We start from the raw sequence: 15,700 nt of genomic DNA on the forward strand, positions 1-15,700 counted from the left end.
AAGTCACCAGGTCAAACAGGGGCAAGGAATCTTCCTCCTGATTGCTACTTGAGGTATTGTCTATTTCAGGGGATGCAGGAACCAATTATATGGAGGAGGCCACGAGGGTTTTTGTGAGCACATCAAGTTTTATTTCACGATGTGCACAGTACAGGCTTCAAATCCCCAACTGCCGGATGCCTGTGGCGACGCCAATGATGTCACAGAGTGATCATGTGACTGTCCTCTTAAAGGGACCATGTCACACATAGTAATTCCCCAAATACACAACACTACCCATCATTCTTGCTCAACTGATTGATCAGCATTCCTCCATGTTGAACACCACTTGGAAGAAGCAAAGGTGCAGAATTTATTCTGGGTGTGGTACTTTATCACCATGAGTGGCTCAGTAGCACCATTACTGTTCTGGCCGAGTCTTGAGGACAAAGCTGGTGAGAGACCCAACAAGGGGAAAATCTACTTGACCTTGCGTGTTACACTTGCATCTCTCCATGGCAGTCTTGGTAGAAGTGACCACCATAAGCCGCAGCAGTTAATTAAACAACTAAGGGGAGGAGGCTCCTCAAACATCCACATCCTCAATGCCGGACAGAGCCCAGCATGACAGTTCAAAAGATGGGGCTAAAATGTTTGCAACCACCTTCAGCAACAACTGCCAAGTAAGTGGATGATCCATTTCAGCTTTCTTCTGAGGTTACCACCAGTCTCAAAAAGCCAGTCTTCAGTTAATTCAATTCACCCCACATCACCTGATGAGCACAGAGGACACAGCAACAATCTGGGTCCCAAAAATATCCTACCTGTCATATTCTAGAATTATCCATGCCTTTAGCCAAAATATTCCAATTCAGGTACAACTATTGCATCTAACTAAGGGGAAAAAATGCTGGAAATGTGCTGTTCAAAAGAAGCAAGACAAATCTCATCTGCCTATTTACTACCCCAATTTACTCTCCATAATCAGCAGAGTAATGGAGATGTTGTTAGCATCAGTACGACGTGGGATCACCAAAGTGGGGGTAAGGGTGGGGGTGGGGGGATTCACAAATTACTAGTAGTGACTGGGGTGAATTTCCTATTCAGCACCTTATCAAAGGCATTGCAGAAATCAAAATATATTACGTCTGTTACCTTATCCTTAACTACCTTTTCTGGTCCTCATTCAAATAATTAAATTAGGTTCAGCACATGTAATCTTTTTTTTCAAATTTGTGCTTCATTCACTTTTCAGTTTCTGGATATCTTTTAAGATCTTTGAGCAAACATTCTGTTTCTTTCCTGCCTCTGGCACTAATTAATTGGTCCATAGTTCAGTGGAAAGAGAAAGAAATGATTTTGGAACATTTACAACACAGATATTGAAGACACAATTATGCCAATATATTTAAAGTAGGTCACCTGTCACTAAATTTAAATTCCTACATTAGCTTCTGATCACCACAGCAATTAACTATTTCAATACTGCTGCAGTATCTGGAGAGAAAGCAAGAGCAAGTGAAGGACAGCAGATGAAGGACAGAGCAGATGAGTTAACAATGGATATGAATAAAATAATGCAAAAGCAAAGCACAAGTGGATCTTCGACCTGATGGTGAAAATGACAGAATCCACTGGCACAGTTCACAATTGTTGAAGTGGATTTGGCTGCTAAAAACATTATTCACCAAAAGCTGAGATTCCAAATGAACAAACCTCTGTCAACAAGACAACATACTTCCAACTCGATAACATGGCCATCTCCACCCCACCTCAACTCATCTGCTGCTGAAACACTCAATGACATCTTCAGCATGGCGAGACTAGACCTTTTGGAACTCTCCTATCTTAGTCTCCCCAGAAACTTGAGCTCATATCTTAGCCTGCCACAAGCTTTTCAGCAGGCCAAATCCAGTTCAACACATTCTGTTCATCTGCAACCCCGTGCTCATGGACTTACATTGACTCTCAATCACTAACACCTTGATTTTAAAATTCTCACCTTTAATTTTTAAACACTCCCTTGTTCTTCCCTATCTGTGACTTTGTTCAACTCCACAATCTTCGCTACATTCCTTGAACTTCAGCCACTTATACATCCCTGATTTGTTCCATGATTTATTTGCTAAACTTCCCAAAATATTCTTTAAAGCCTATCTTTTAGACCAAACTTTTGTCACTTCTGTGGCTTGATGTCAAGTTCTCTTTGGCAATGCTCCTGTGAAGCATCTCAGGTCATTTTAGTACATTGAAACCTTGATATAAATGCAAGCTGTTATTTTAAAGGGGGTGCTGGCACTCAGATTAAGACAGCAAATCTAGACCTTGATCACCATACTGAGCTGTTGCAATAAATTTGCTGATTGCATAACATTACGTTGGGCCATTCTTGGGTGATCAGAAAAATGGGGTCCAAAATTCATAATCACAGTGAAAAGTCAATCGTCCTCTAATGAGTGCACAGTTAAGTGCCAAATCAGCTATTCTGATGTCTCTCAACCCTAGCAGCTGATGTGGTGCCCATAGTCCTAATTGGGATTAGGCAGGTTCATTCATTAAACCTGTAGACCATTCACCAAAGATCACGCATTTGGCTGCAAGAGGGACCAGGCACCAGCATTTCTTAGGGTCAAACACACAACGACAGTAAAAGGTGAACATGAAGAATTTCTACAATTGCAAGGTGTATGGGTTTACCATTGTGTGTTTTTGGAGCTGCTGTGGTGTGTTCTTAGTTTTGGCAGGGTGTGTCGTTGCATCCTTGCAGGTAGAACAGAGGATTTGGTGCACTGTTGACACAATGGCTCTGCAGGTATAACTTTGCACTTATACCTGCAGAGCCATTGTGTCAACAGTGCACCAAATCCTCTGTTCTACCTGCAAGGATGCAGCAATTTATTTTTATTGAATCTTATTGTGTTTTCAAGACGAGTCCCAGGGCCTGTCGTGGAAGTGTGGGGGCAAGAGAGCAAGTGTGCGCACACGCGTGTAGCTCACTCTCAGGGTTCTCATTCGCTCTCAATCAACACACTAACACACACACTCACCCACCCTGAGACTGAGCTAGATACACAGACTCATCCTCTCAATCTCAGGCATCTTGATTACTAATTTTTAAAAGTTTAGTTAATGCTTTGACATAGATTTCGGTTTTGCTCAGCAAGTTGTTTCTTTTCATACATCAGCCTTTTGAAATTTGCCTTTAATGTTGTGTCAAACTTCATCTTCCTGAAATTTCCTCAAATTTGAATGAAAAAGAAACTGAAGCGTAGCTCCAATGCCGAAAAGTTGAATAAGCCTGCTTTAGTCTCATCTCACTCTAGCCCATGGAGTGAATGTTCCCACTTTCACACAGAGATGTCACCAAAACAAGTATATTCCTTATCTCCATTTCAACAGCAGCAGCCAGGCTTTCAGTTATTGCACCTATGCCCTTGGGAACTCCCCCCACTACATATTAGCCATGGAATTGAAGACTTCTGCCAAAAACATTGCCAATGGGCTGTTTTTCATCCTCTCCAACTAACATCAACACAAAAAAGCCAGCACCTGAAGTTGCATTATCACACTTGATTTAATCATATTTCAATAGTATCACAGTAACTTACATAATAATAGGCTATACTAAGGAATCCCAAACTATAAGCTTTCAATGCATTTAACTGCTAACAAGGAACCTCAAAAGCAATCAGCTGGCAAACTCCATAACCTCTTCAGCGCATAAAAATAAAATGTTAATTTAATTGCAAGCGAACTCTGAATTAGTAGACAGACCAATTTACAGAAAACCATAGGCCAAGTAAATACAACATTAATATACAGAATTCACACCTGTATGGAATTGCAGAATGGAAAGAAGAACACTTAACGTAACTAAGGAAAGATTGGTGCTGGCAAACTGATACGGTCTTTAAGGTGACAGGTTATTTGCATGAAAGCATTATTAGGATTTAAAGGATCAAAGCTATAGGAGAACCAATCAAACATCAAACCAGGAAATCTGCATGCATCATGTTTCCTCCGTACACCTGGTGAGTCCAATTATGTCAAACCAGTACAGTAAAATAAGGTCACTGCCTGTGAACACAAGGAGTAGCCTTGATGCTCCCTATACTTGCCCTCAAACTTAAACAACCTGCGATGGACAGTCCGACTTGCCAGTCTTAAACCTGGCTTCAACTTTTGAAAAGACTATATACTCATCAGGACAGAGGATGCAAAATAAACAGAAAAGGGTCAGTATTTGAACAGGCCACAAAATCTCCACGCAAGATCATGTCGATTCCATTTGTATAGTATTTAAAGATCTCTTAAGAATGCACACCACTTTCTCCTAAAGCCTTTCCATGTTAGATTCAATAAAAAGTCAGACAAAATTCATATATTTTAAAAGCTAAGTTAACATTATTAAACTGCACATTGGATGATCACATCGAGAAAGTAATGTGCAAGCCAACCACACAGTGCAGATATGCTCACTCACACTAAAGAGATCAGGCACAGTATTATCATCCAAGTCCGAGACCATGCTTCCCCTGCGGTTAGAACGGCTAAAATAGTCAGCTATCGATCCATTGTGATCAGAAAAATCAGAGGACTGCAGAGAAAAAGAAAAATTAAGTGATAAAAGTAGAGAATACAGAACATTCTAAAGGTAAGGAACTGGACGTATTTAAAACCCATGGCAATTTAGAAGTACTGCAGGCGATATTTGCAGGTACAAGTAACACAAAGTATGTTGACTTACAAGATGGAAACTCAAGTTGAGCTTGAAAACGGAAACAGCATTTATGATGAACTCTGATAAAAGGTTTTTGACCTGAAACTTTGTTTTTTCCCCAAAGATGTTACCAGACCTGCTAAGTATTTCCATCATCTTCTGTTTTATTCCAGCATGACACAAGTTGCATTTAGGCTCCAAGAGGTCTGAAGTGCTAGACTTCTGATTTACATAAAGCTGGTTATCTACAGGAGTCTTGACAATTACAAGGCACTCTCACCAATATCTCATGTGGCATATGCCTGGTGCAACACGTGCATATACAGTGCCTCCCACAGCTGAGAGATGCAATTTCTTGGCTACTGTTGCTTTGGATGAGATGTTAAATTAAGGCTCCATCTGCCCTCTCAGGTGGATGCAAAATATGCCAAAGCACAAAGTGGATAACAGTAGCAGAGTTCTCCTGGCCAACAATTCTCACGCAAACAAGATCATAAAAACAGATCTGATCATCTTTCTCAGTTGTTTGTGGGACATTGCTGTGAACAAATTAGGTGCATTTTTGACATGACAACTGTGACTACATTTCAAAATATGGCATTTGAGGTCATGAAAGGCGCTATTATAAATGCAAGTTCTTTGTTAAATATTGAAGAGCCCAAATGCCCTCTATAGACATAACCTAAGGCAAAATTTATACTTGTTTGGTTGGGTGCTTTCAGTTTTCACAAATGTATTTTTTGCATAACACCATTTTACTCAATTGTTAATCCAACACCAAGAGCAATTTTCTCCAGGGAATGTTGCACTGTACTGAGATTTTCCTGATCTCCCCCTGTTTACTACTGTAACTCCTTCTTTAACCTGGCTGGCTGATCTAAGAGGACAACCACTAATGTTACTACAATGCCCATTCAATAGGTTTATGTGCATTCAAACCAACTCTGCTCACCAATGGTCCCTGGCCCACAGCTTATCAGTTACATCTGCAGGTCATTCGTATTACAAATCCACAGAGACTTTAATTGGTGATTTTAATTCGTACATACAAGTGTTGCAAATTGAATTGGAAATCCTAACTGAAATGAGAGTGGTTTTGAAGCAAAGTTGAAAATATGATGAAAAATTAAATCAAATGTGGTTCTAAAAATTGAATTTGGTCACAACCCGGAAATGTATAGAAGACATTGAAAAAGTAATTAAAGCAGAAATGAGCCATCCAAAATAAAGAAAATTTTCATTTTCTAAAGAAAACGTGCTTCTAAACCAGTCATGAATGTATTAACAGCACTGAGTGACACACTTACAACCAAAATGTGCAGTTTTCATTAAACCCAGCATTTTTAGTTCAAATCTAGATCTGCTGCAACATCATCCTCTCGTTCACCAGCTATTTGCATGTTCTCAATGTTCTTAACTATGGCTTCAGTTAAGATAAGCTTTTGTCATCTAAATGTTTTTTTTAGCTTTTCTGTTAAGCAAGTGACAGGTTGTTCAATCCATTAACTTGTTATTTGTGATTGAAGAATCTTTTATTTATTTCATGCACTCTTTATCCCAATCTTACCAAAATTATTTCGATGCATTAATTCATAGTTCTGACAAAGGGCATTACTCAAACCTGCAGCTATCATTTTTCCTTTTATACGATTATATGTATTGCTATGGATGGGATGAAAGGAAATGAAATCTTAAAATCCATGGCAACAATATTCACCTTATTTCAAATATCTCTAATTACGACCAAAATCTTGAACCAGAACACACACTGACATGCATACAAGCTCACCACGCTGTCGCGACGCCCCCGGCTGAAGCTATCTTGGGACACGTTGCTCATTGTTTCATCATCTGAATTCTACAAACAGTTAAAGTAAATAAACTATAAAACAAGTCTTGATGACATAAATCACATTGCAAAATATGCTTCATGCTGCGCAAGCTTCAGCAAAACAGATCACATGTCATCAGGCCTTGTCTACAAAAATCAGTTCTTGCTCTCAGACACAAATTGCACAATGTTGCAAATAAGGTGCAAGTCCTTCATTTAAAAAAAATCAGCTTTTGTTAATGAGATACACAAGTTTTCGCAAAAATGTAACAATTATGTTGCTATCACACAACTCAAGTAGAAACAGTTCTGTATTGGTGCTCTACAATTATAATACAGAAGTTTCATTAGCAGTGTCCTCTGTTTGAACAGAGGGAAATATGATAGGATGAGGGATGAATTGGCTAAGGTAGACTGGGAGAGCAGGCTGGCAGGTAGGATAGCTGAGGAACAGTGGAGGATTTTTAAGGAGATCCTTTTCAGTTCTCAGCAAAAATATATTCCAGCAAAAAACAAGGATTGTAAGAAAAGGGAGAACCAGCCGTGGATAACGAAGGAAATAAAGGAGAGTATTAAAATAAAAACAGCTGCGTACAGAGTGGCCAAAAATAGTGGAGAAACAAGTGATTGGGAAAAATTTAAGAAACAACAAAGAGAGACTAAGAAAGCGATAAAGAAAGGAAGGATAGACTATGAAGCTAGGCTAGCAATTAATATAAAAAATGATAGTAAAAGTTTTTATAAATATATAAAAAGGAATAGAGTGGCTAGAGTGAATGTTGGACCCTTGGAGGACGAGAGGGGGGAGTTAATAGTGGGAAATGAGGATATGGCTGAGTCTTTAAATAAGTTTTTTGTGTCGGTCTTCACGGTGGAGGACACAAATAGTTTGCCAAATATTAACGATAGAGGGTTGGCAGCAGGAGAAATACTTAATACAATTAATGTTACCAGAGAGGCAGTGCTGGGTAGACTAATGGGACTGAAGGTGGACAAGTCCCCGGGTCCGGATGGAATGCATCCCAGGGTATTGAAAGAAATGTCAGAGGTAATAGTGGATGCGTTAGTGATTATTTATCAAAACTCGTTGCATTCTGGGGTAGTGCCGGTTGATTGGAAAACGGCTAATGTTACGCCGCTGTTTAAAAAAGGAAGGAGACAAAAGGCGGGTAACTATAGGCCGGTCAGCTTAACGTCTGTAGTAGGGAAAATGCTGGAATCCATTATTAAAGAGGAGATAGCAGGGCATCTGGATAGAAATGGTTCGATCAATCAGACGCAGCATGGATTCATGAGGGGAAAGTCCTGCTTGACGAACATGTTGGATTTTTATGAAGATGTGACTAGGGCGGTTGATGGAGGAGAACCGGTGGATGCGGTGTTTTTGGATTTCCAAAAGGCGTTTGATAAGGTGCCCCATAAAAGGCTGCTGAAGAAGATTAGGGCACACAGAGTTGGGGGTAGTGTGTTAAAGTGGATTGGGGACTGGCTATCCGACAGGAAGCAAAGAGTCGGAATAAATGGGTGTTTTTCCGGTTGGAGGAAGGTAACTAGTGGCGTGCCGCAGGGATCGGTACTCGGGCCGCAACTGTTTACCATTTATATAGATGATCTGGAGGAGGGGACGGAGTGTAGGGTAACGAAGTTTGCAGACGACACAAAGATAAGTGGAAAAGTGAATCGTGTGGAGGACGGAGAAGATCTGCAGAGAGATTTGGACAGGCTGAGTGAGTGGGCGAGGATATGGCAAATGGAGTATAACGTTGAGAAATGCGAGGTTATACACTTTGGAGGAAATAATAACAAATGGGATTACTATCTCAATGGAAACAAATTAAAACATGCTACCGTGCAAAGGGACCTGGGGGTCATTGTGCATGAGACGCAAAAGCCCAGTCTGCAGGTACAACAGGTGATCAAGAAGGCAAATGGGATGTTGGCCTATATTGCGAGGGGGATAGAATATAAAAGCAGGGATGTCTTGATGCACCTGTACAGGGCATTGGTGAGGCCGCAGCTGAAATACTGTGTGCAGTATTGGTCCCCTTATATGAGGAAGGATATATTGGCATTGGAGGGAGTGCAGAGAAGGTTCACCAGGTTGATACCGGAGATGAGGGGTTTGAATTATGAGGAGAGGCCGAGGAGATTGGGTTTGTACTCGTTGGAGTTTAGAAGGATGAGGGGGGATCTTATGGAGACTTATAAGATAATGCGGGGGCTGGATAGGGTGGAGGCGGAGAGATTCTTTCCACTTAGTAAGGAAGTTAAAACTAGAGGACACAGCCTCAAAATAAAGGGGGGTCGGTTTAAGACAGAGTTGAGGAGGAACTTCTTCTCCCAGAGGGTGGTGAATCTCTGGAATTCTCTGCCCACTGAGGTGGTGGAGGCTACCTCGCTGAATATGTTTAAAGCGCGGATGGATGGATTCCTGATCGGTAAGGGAATTAAGGGTTATGGGGATCAGGCGGGTAAGTGGTACTGATCCACGTCAGATCAGCCATGATCTTATTGAATGGCGGGGCAGGCTCGAGGGGCTAGATGGCCTACTCCTGCTCCTATTTCTTATGTTCTTATGTTCTTAACACTTCAACCAACCACAAGCATGAGCATAATGCAGAGAAAATGAGCCAAAATTCCTCCCCTTTAGACATTTTAAAAAAGTATGAGGAATCTGTCACTTGAGCATCATTATCATCAAACATAAATAATCTCTCCATCTGCTAAGGATATAAAGATCAGAACCGGGGGAGGTGTTACAACTCGTACTTTGGAGTTGAAATGCATGGGTCAATTGCATTTATAACATGATTTCAGAGAGAGTGCATGCTTGCAGTAATCGATATTAGAACTGGGAAAGACCCGAGATATGAGGTGCATTTGGCAAAAATAGAAAACATTAGAAAATCCCACCACAGATTTCATCAATCAATGGCTACAGCCAATCTAATGATGGTTCCAGATTTTGAAAGGGACAACTTAACAAAAACGGTCACAAGCCTGATTCTGTGGACACCTACTGAATTAACTATCACCACCACTGGTGTGGTTTTCATCATCAAATCACATTTCCCAATGTCCTCCACCAGGCAATCCCTCCCACCTCAACTCAGCTCTTCCACCTCGAAGCTCACCTTTAAAATCCTTGTTCCCTATCTCTCTAACAAATACTACATCAAGTTTTCCAGTATGATATCTTCCCTGCCTTCCTTTCCCATCTTCTGCATCAAATAAGTTCTTGCTCTCAGTCATTTCAATCTCCATCTCATGTCTTTTTCCCTGACGTCACTGTCCACCTGTCCTCCCTTAATCTTTCCCTCCATATAAAATCCCTATCTACATTGAAGACCACCTCCTGACCAGGTTAATTCATGTGGTCTGTTTACTCCCATGATGTGCATCACAGACAAATAATCTCTGATCACTTCCTAGTGTTCCTCTCCCCTTCCCACCCTACTTCCTCTGTGTTCACTCTTGGAAGGAACTCTCCCCAAGTCAATTACAACTACATTACAAACACCCAACTGTCTTTGATCCTGTTTACCACAATATTTCTGCAACTACTGATCTGCTCAAACATAGAATCTTCTCCACCTTTAATGCTCTCATTCCCACCAAACCCATAATTTACACACCCGAGTTGTTTTCTTGGTATGGCCGTCATTTCCGCTTCCTTAGGTCCAAGGAATCGGACTTGAACATTTATGGTGGACAACTGGTTTATCCATTTACTGGCAGACTTGGCTGGACCACATAATGCTTTGCCAGGTTCTATTCTCCTCTGCCCAAACTACTCGTTATTCCAGGATCATCCTGGAACACAAAGTTACTTCTTGATTTTGCTTCTATAGGACAAGTTCTTAAACCCCTCTCTCTTCCCTCTTCTACCCTCAACTTGAAGCACAAAATAATGCACTTTTCTTTGGCACGAAGACCAAGTCCATTCACTTAGATACCTTTGTTGCTTCTTCCCCATCCCCTTGTCCACCAAGGCTCCTCCAACCTAACCTGAAAGTAAATCTTTCTCGGTTTCTCCAACTCACCACATGCCCAGTCCAATCTCACGTTATCCCTTCACCCCATTACCACCAAACTGCCAACCACTCATCTTTCCTTCCTGACTCCAAGTTAGCTGATATTGTCAACTACTCCTCAGGTATTGTTCCCTCCCCTATACTGAAATCTACCATCATCAACCCACTCCTCAAAGGATGGCAGTGGGAGCCAGAGGGAGGAAGTCAGGCAAAAGAGCGAAGAGAATGGCAGGGTGGACAAGAAAAGCCACTACTGTGCAAGTTTAGTCAGTCAGACTGTACTTGGAATAAGTCTGCAAATGCAGTGCTTCTGCTGGGGCTTACTCTGCGAACAGCTGCATTTCTACTCATTCAGTTCTTTGATGGGCCGGGCGTCCCAAGTGTGCTGAGTAACTCAGTGAACTCTCCAAATCATGATTCAGTTATCTCCAAATTTCATGATAACATAAGTTGTGAAAAGCAAAAAAAAGGTAAGTGGTAACTTGTTATAAAAGGACACCTGGTAAAGCAGCTTGCATTACATTATATTGCAACGGAAATGATTTGCTTCCATTGTAATGTACTCAGCCTACTTTCAGTGTTTATATTTATGGTATTGCATGGTATGTATCAAATGCGAAAAAAATGAGTTCACAGCAAGAATGCAACGTGCAGTTATCAAACCGTCATTGCAATGGCTGAGCACGTATGGGCTTTCATCTAACAAAGTAATTTTATACAGGTCAACTCAGCTAAGTTCCTTAGCACTGGTAACAAACTTGCATTATCAGATTTTTAAAGTAACTTTTAATGCACATGCAGTGAAGAGTTTTGTTGTGGGACCTCAGGCATTGCATCTTTAGTTCAATCAACAATAACTTAATTCATAAATATGAATCATTTAGAATGCTGCAGCACTATTCTTACCATTGGACTATTGTGCACTGAGCTTGCTCGTGAAGAATAGCTGTATTCAGATGGCTGGAGAAAAACCCAGAATGTTAAAAAGCCTAATGGTGCTTCCAGTAATCCAAAACCTGTTTTTGTAAAGGTGTCATACATACTTTGCAGGAAACTTACAGTTCTTGAGCTATTTTTCTGATGGTGACTATAAAGTTTCTCATCGTACAATGACACCTACAAATATAAAGTACGGGTTAAATGCAGTTTGATAAATTAGCTGAACTCGGCCATTATTCAGCTAAACAGATCATTAACGGTACCACAACTATCAAGTTCTGTCTGCACAAAAGTAAACAAAGTTTATACAAACGAAATGTCTGAAGCATTCCAGTGCAACTGACTTAGAACCTGTACATGCTCGGATAATGGGTCACAATTATCTAAAGTCAGAGCTTCATAAAGATTTGTAACTGTTACTAAAATGTCTTAGATTTTTTCTACTTTGGTGGACAAAGCAACAAACAAGCATGACAGATTTAACTTCATTATATAGTCTCATATGCTGCTAATTTTGCCTTGGTAAAAAATATGGGGCGAAAGTAAATGTACTTTCCATAGTCGAAAGAAAAATAGTTGCTTTTGGACTCCAATAGGCCCACGAGGCATCGGCACTCTTCCTTGAAATCAGAAGATTGTGGGTTCAAGTGCTGCTCTAGCGATTTGAGCACATATCGAGACTGACATTCCATTATTTCACTGTCAGAGGTACTGTCATTTGGTTCAAGCATAAAGGTGAGATCGGGACCCAGGAATGCACCCAATGTCATGGCCCTGACCCTAGAATAAATATTCAGCCCATAATGTCCCAATAATTTTCCTGCAGTAGGGTTTGGGCTTACTTCAAATCGGAATGAGCTGTCTCTACATAATTATTTTTGCTTTGACGGATACTTAGTGCCTTTTTAATTCACATTATCCATTATTCCTAGCTCAATTTTACTCTGGAGAAAAAATAAGTTGCTTCATGTCCCACATCAGGTTTGAGTGTAAAATCTGGATTTATAATCCACTGCAGCACTGAAGGAATGCCACCTTCCCGATAGTCACGAGCCTTCTCAGTTGCACATGAAATATTCCGTGGCATTATTTGAAGAGAAGCAGGGGAGTTTTCTTTGTACGCTGGTCAGGATTTGCCCCTCAACCAACACAAACAGATGATCCAGTTATTTCTTTCATTGTTGTTCTGGGAGCATACTGTGCTCAAATTGTTTGATGTGGAGATGCCGGCATTGGACTGGGGTAAGCACAGTAAGGAGTCTCACAACACCAGGTTAAAGTCCAACAGGTCTATTTGGTAGCACAAACTTTGAATGTCGCTCCTTCTTCAGGTGAGTGAAGAGTTGTGTTCACAAACAGGGCATAAAAAGACACAAACTCAATTTACAAGATAATGGCTGGAATGCGAGTCTTTACAGGTAATCAAGTCTCAAAGGTACAGACAATGTGAGTGGAGAGAGGGTTAAGTACAGGTTAAAGAGATGTGTATTGTCTCCAGACAGGACAGTTAGTGAGATTTTGCAAGCCCAGGCAAGTTGTGGGGATTACAGACAGTGTGACATGAACCCAAGATCCCGGATGAGGCCATCCTCATGTGTGCGGAATTTGGCTATCAGTTTCTGCTCAGCAATTCTGTGTTGTCGTGTGTCATGAAGGCCACCTTGGAGAATGCTTACCCGAAGATCAGAGGCTGAATGCCCGTGACTGCTGAAGTGTCCTCAGTCAGGAGGAGAACATTCCTGCCTGGTGATTGTCGAGCGGTGTTCATCCGTTGTCGTAGCTTCTGCATGGTCTCCCCAATGTAAAATGCCTCAGGACACCCTTTCCTGCAGCGTATCAGGTAGACAACGTTGGCCGAGTCGCAAGAATATGTACCTTGGTGGATGGTGTTCTTACGTGAGATGATGGCATCCGTGTCGATGATCCGGCAAGTCTTGCAGAGGTTGCTGTGGCAGGGTTGTGGGGTGTCGTGGTCACTGTTCTCCTGAAGGTTGGGTAGTTTGCTGCGGACAATGGTCTGTTTGAGATTGTGCGGTTGTTTGAAGGCAAGAAGTGGGGGTGTGGGGATAGCCTTGGCGAGATGTTTGTCTTCATCGATGACATGTTGAAGGCTGCGGAGATGATGTCATAGCTTCTCCGCTCCGGGGAAGTACTGGATGACGAAGGGTACTCTGTCCGCCGTGTCCAGTGTTTGTCTTCTGAGGAGGTCGGTGTGGTTTTTCGCTGTGGCGCATCGGAACTGTTGATCGATGAGTCGAACGCCATATCCTGTTCTTAAGACGGCGTCTTTCAGTGTCTGTAGGTGTCTGTTGTGATTCTCCTCATCTGAGCAGATGCTGTGTATACAGAGGGCTTGCTGTAGGGGATGGCTTCTTTAACGTGTTTAGGGTGAAGCTGGAGAAGTGGAGCATCGTGAGACTCCTTACTGTGCTTACCCCAGTCCAACACTGGCATCTCCACATCAAACAATTTGAGCACAGTAAGCTCCCAGAACAACAATGAAATAAATAACTGGATTATCTGTTTCAAATGTTGGTTGAGGGGCAAATCCTGACCAGCGTCCAAGGGAAACTCCCCTGCTTTTCTTCAAATAATGCCACGGAATATTTTGTGTGCAACTGAGAAGGCTACTGACAATCTTAAAGGTGGCACTCCTTCAGTACTGCACTGGATTACAAGTCCAGATTTTACAGTCAAACCTGATGTGGGACATAGAAACCCTACAGTGCAGGAAGAGGCCATTTGGCCCATCGAGTCTGCACCGACCACAATCCTACCCAGGCCCTACCCCCATATCTCTACATATTTTACCCGCTAATCCCTCTAACCTACACATCTCAGGACACTAAGGGGCAATTTTAGCATGGCCAATCAACCTAACCCGCACATCTTTGGACTGTGGGAGGAAACCGGAGCACCCGGAGGAAACCCACGCCGACACGAGGAAAATGTGCAAACTCCACACAGACAGTGACCCGAGCCGGGAATCGAACCCAGTCCCTGGAGCTGTGAAGCAGCAGTGCTAACCACTGTGCTACTGAAGCAACTTATTTTGGGCTTGCGATACGGTGAAGTGTTGAGGTGACTGTCCTTGATGGAAATGCGTGTCCAACTTTACGACAACGCAGAATTGCTGAGCTGAAACTGATAGCCAAGTTCCGCACACGAGGACGGCCTCAACCGGGATCTTGGGTTCATGTCACACTATCTGTAACCCCCATGACTTGACTGGGCTTGCAAAATCTCACTAACTGTCCTGTCTGGAGACAATACACATCTCTTCAACCTGTGCTTAAACCTCTCTCCACTCATTGTCTGTACCTTTAAGACTTGATTACCTGTAAAGACTTGCATTCCAACCATTATTTTGTAAATTGAGTTTGTGTCTTTATATGCCCTGTTTGTGAATAGAACTCCCACTCACCTGACGAAGGGGCAGCGCTCTGAAAGCTAGTGGCTTTTGCTACCAAATAAACCTGTTGGACTTTAACCTGGTATTGTGAGACTTCTTACTCTACTCAAATTGTTTCCCACAAGAGTACTTGATTAGCTGTCAAAAAGATCTGTGTGCTGAGATCCTGAAAACTTTGTTAATATTTATTGGATTGCAGTCCAAGGAGTGCACAAATGTATATAGTATTTTAACAAATGTCACATTTCAATACGCAACAGGACAACTGAGCAGTTTAATAGTGCAGCTTCTATTATCAACCCAGAACCAGAATAATAATTATTGGAAATTTGGGCACCAACATTTACCCTTCTGCATCAACTCCTCATCCCATCTCCTCCGTTAAATTACAAACTCAGCCTTGGGCCTTCGGACAGTATTTCCATTAATCAATCCTAGCAATTTTTGGGTTATGGGACATGGAGCAGGTGGTCCCATATTTGCCCGGGGCCATTGGGCAAGGGTTCTATTAATTTTCCTCTGTATAAACCTGTTAAAGTTCAATTAACTATATTTGTTCTTCGATACTTTTACTTAATTTGGGGAAGTCAGGCTTGAAATTGTTCTCATTTAAGTTATGAGTGGATGAGATATGGGCCCATGAAGAAGTTTCCACAAGAATATCAGACAAGTTTATCACATGCAATTTCGCAATGTAGCGATACTACTTTCTTAAGACTTGACAGGTAAAGCACAGTAACATTAATACCCACTAGTCCAACACCGAGTCTTATTTGCAAATGCTA

General features: G+C 41.7%; 1 protein-coding gene across 22 annotated transcripts in view; it reads right to left on the reverse strand.

Annotated features, from left to right (window-relative positions):
- The window catches only part of lrrfip2 (leucine rich repeat (in FLII) interacting protein 2), a 182,624-nt gene that overhangs the window by 65,170 nt on the left and 101,754 nt on the right, over positions 1-15,700 (reverse strand). For 15 of the 22 annotated variants that reach the window (XM_078216627.1, XM_078216617.1, XM_078216619.1 and 12 more), the window contains 4 exons: positions 11,624-11,680; positions 11,471-11,524; positions 6,489-6,557; positions 4,463-4,576 (listed from right to left, as the gene is read on the reverse strand). The exons of the other annotated variants lie outside the window; for them this stretch is intronic. In XM_078216627.1, coding sequence (XP_078072753.1) covers positions 4,463-4,576; positions 6,489-6,557; positions 11,471-11,524; positions 11,624-11,680 — 294 coding nt within the window. The remainder of the gene's footprint in view (positions 1-4,462; positions 4,577-6,488; positions 6,558-11,470; positions 11,525-11,623; positions 11,681-15,700) is intronic. 22 annotated transcript variants of the gene reach the window in all.

This window comes from Mustelus asterias, chromosome 7 (assembly GCF_964213995.1).
Source record: "Mustelus asterias chromosome 7, sMusAst1.hap1.1, whole genome shotgun sequence".
Classification (NCBI taxonomy): Eukaryota; Metazoa; Chordata; class Chondrichthyes; order Carcharhiniformes; family Triakidae; genus Mustelus; species Mustelus asterias.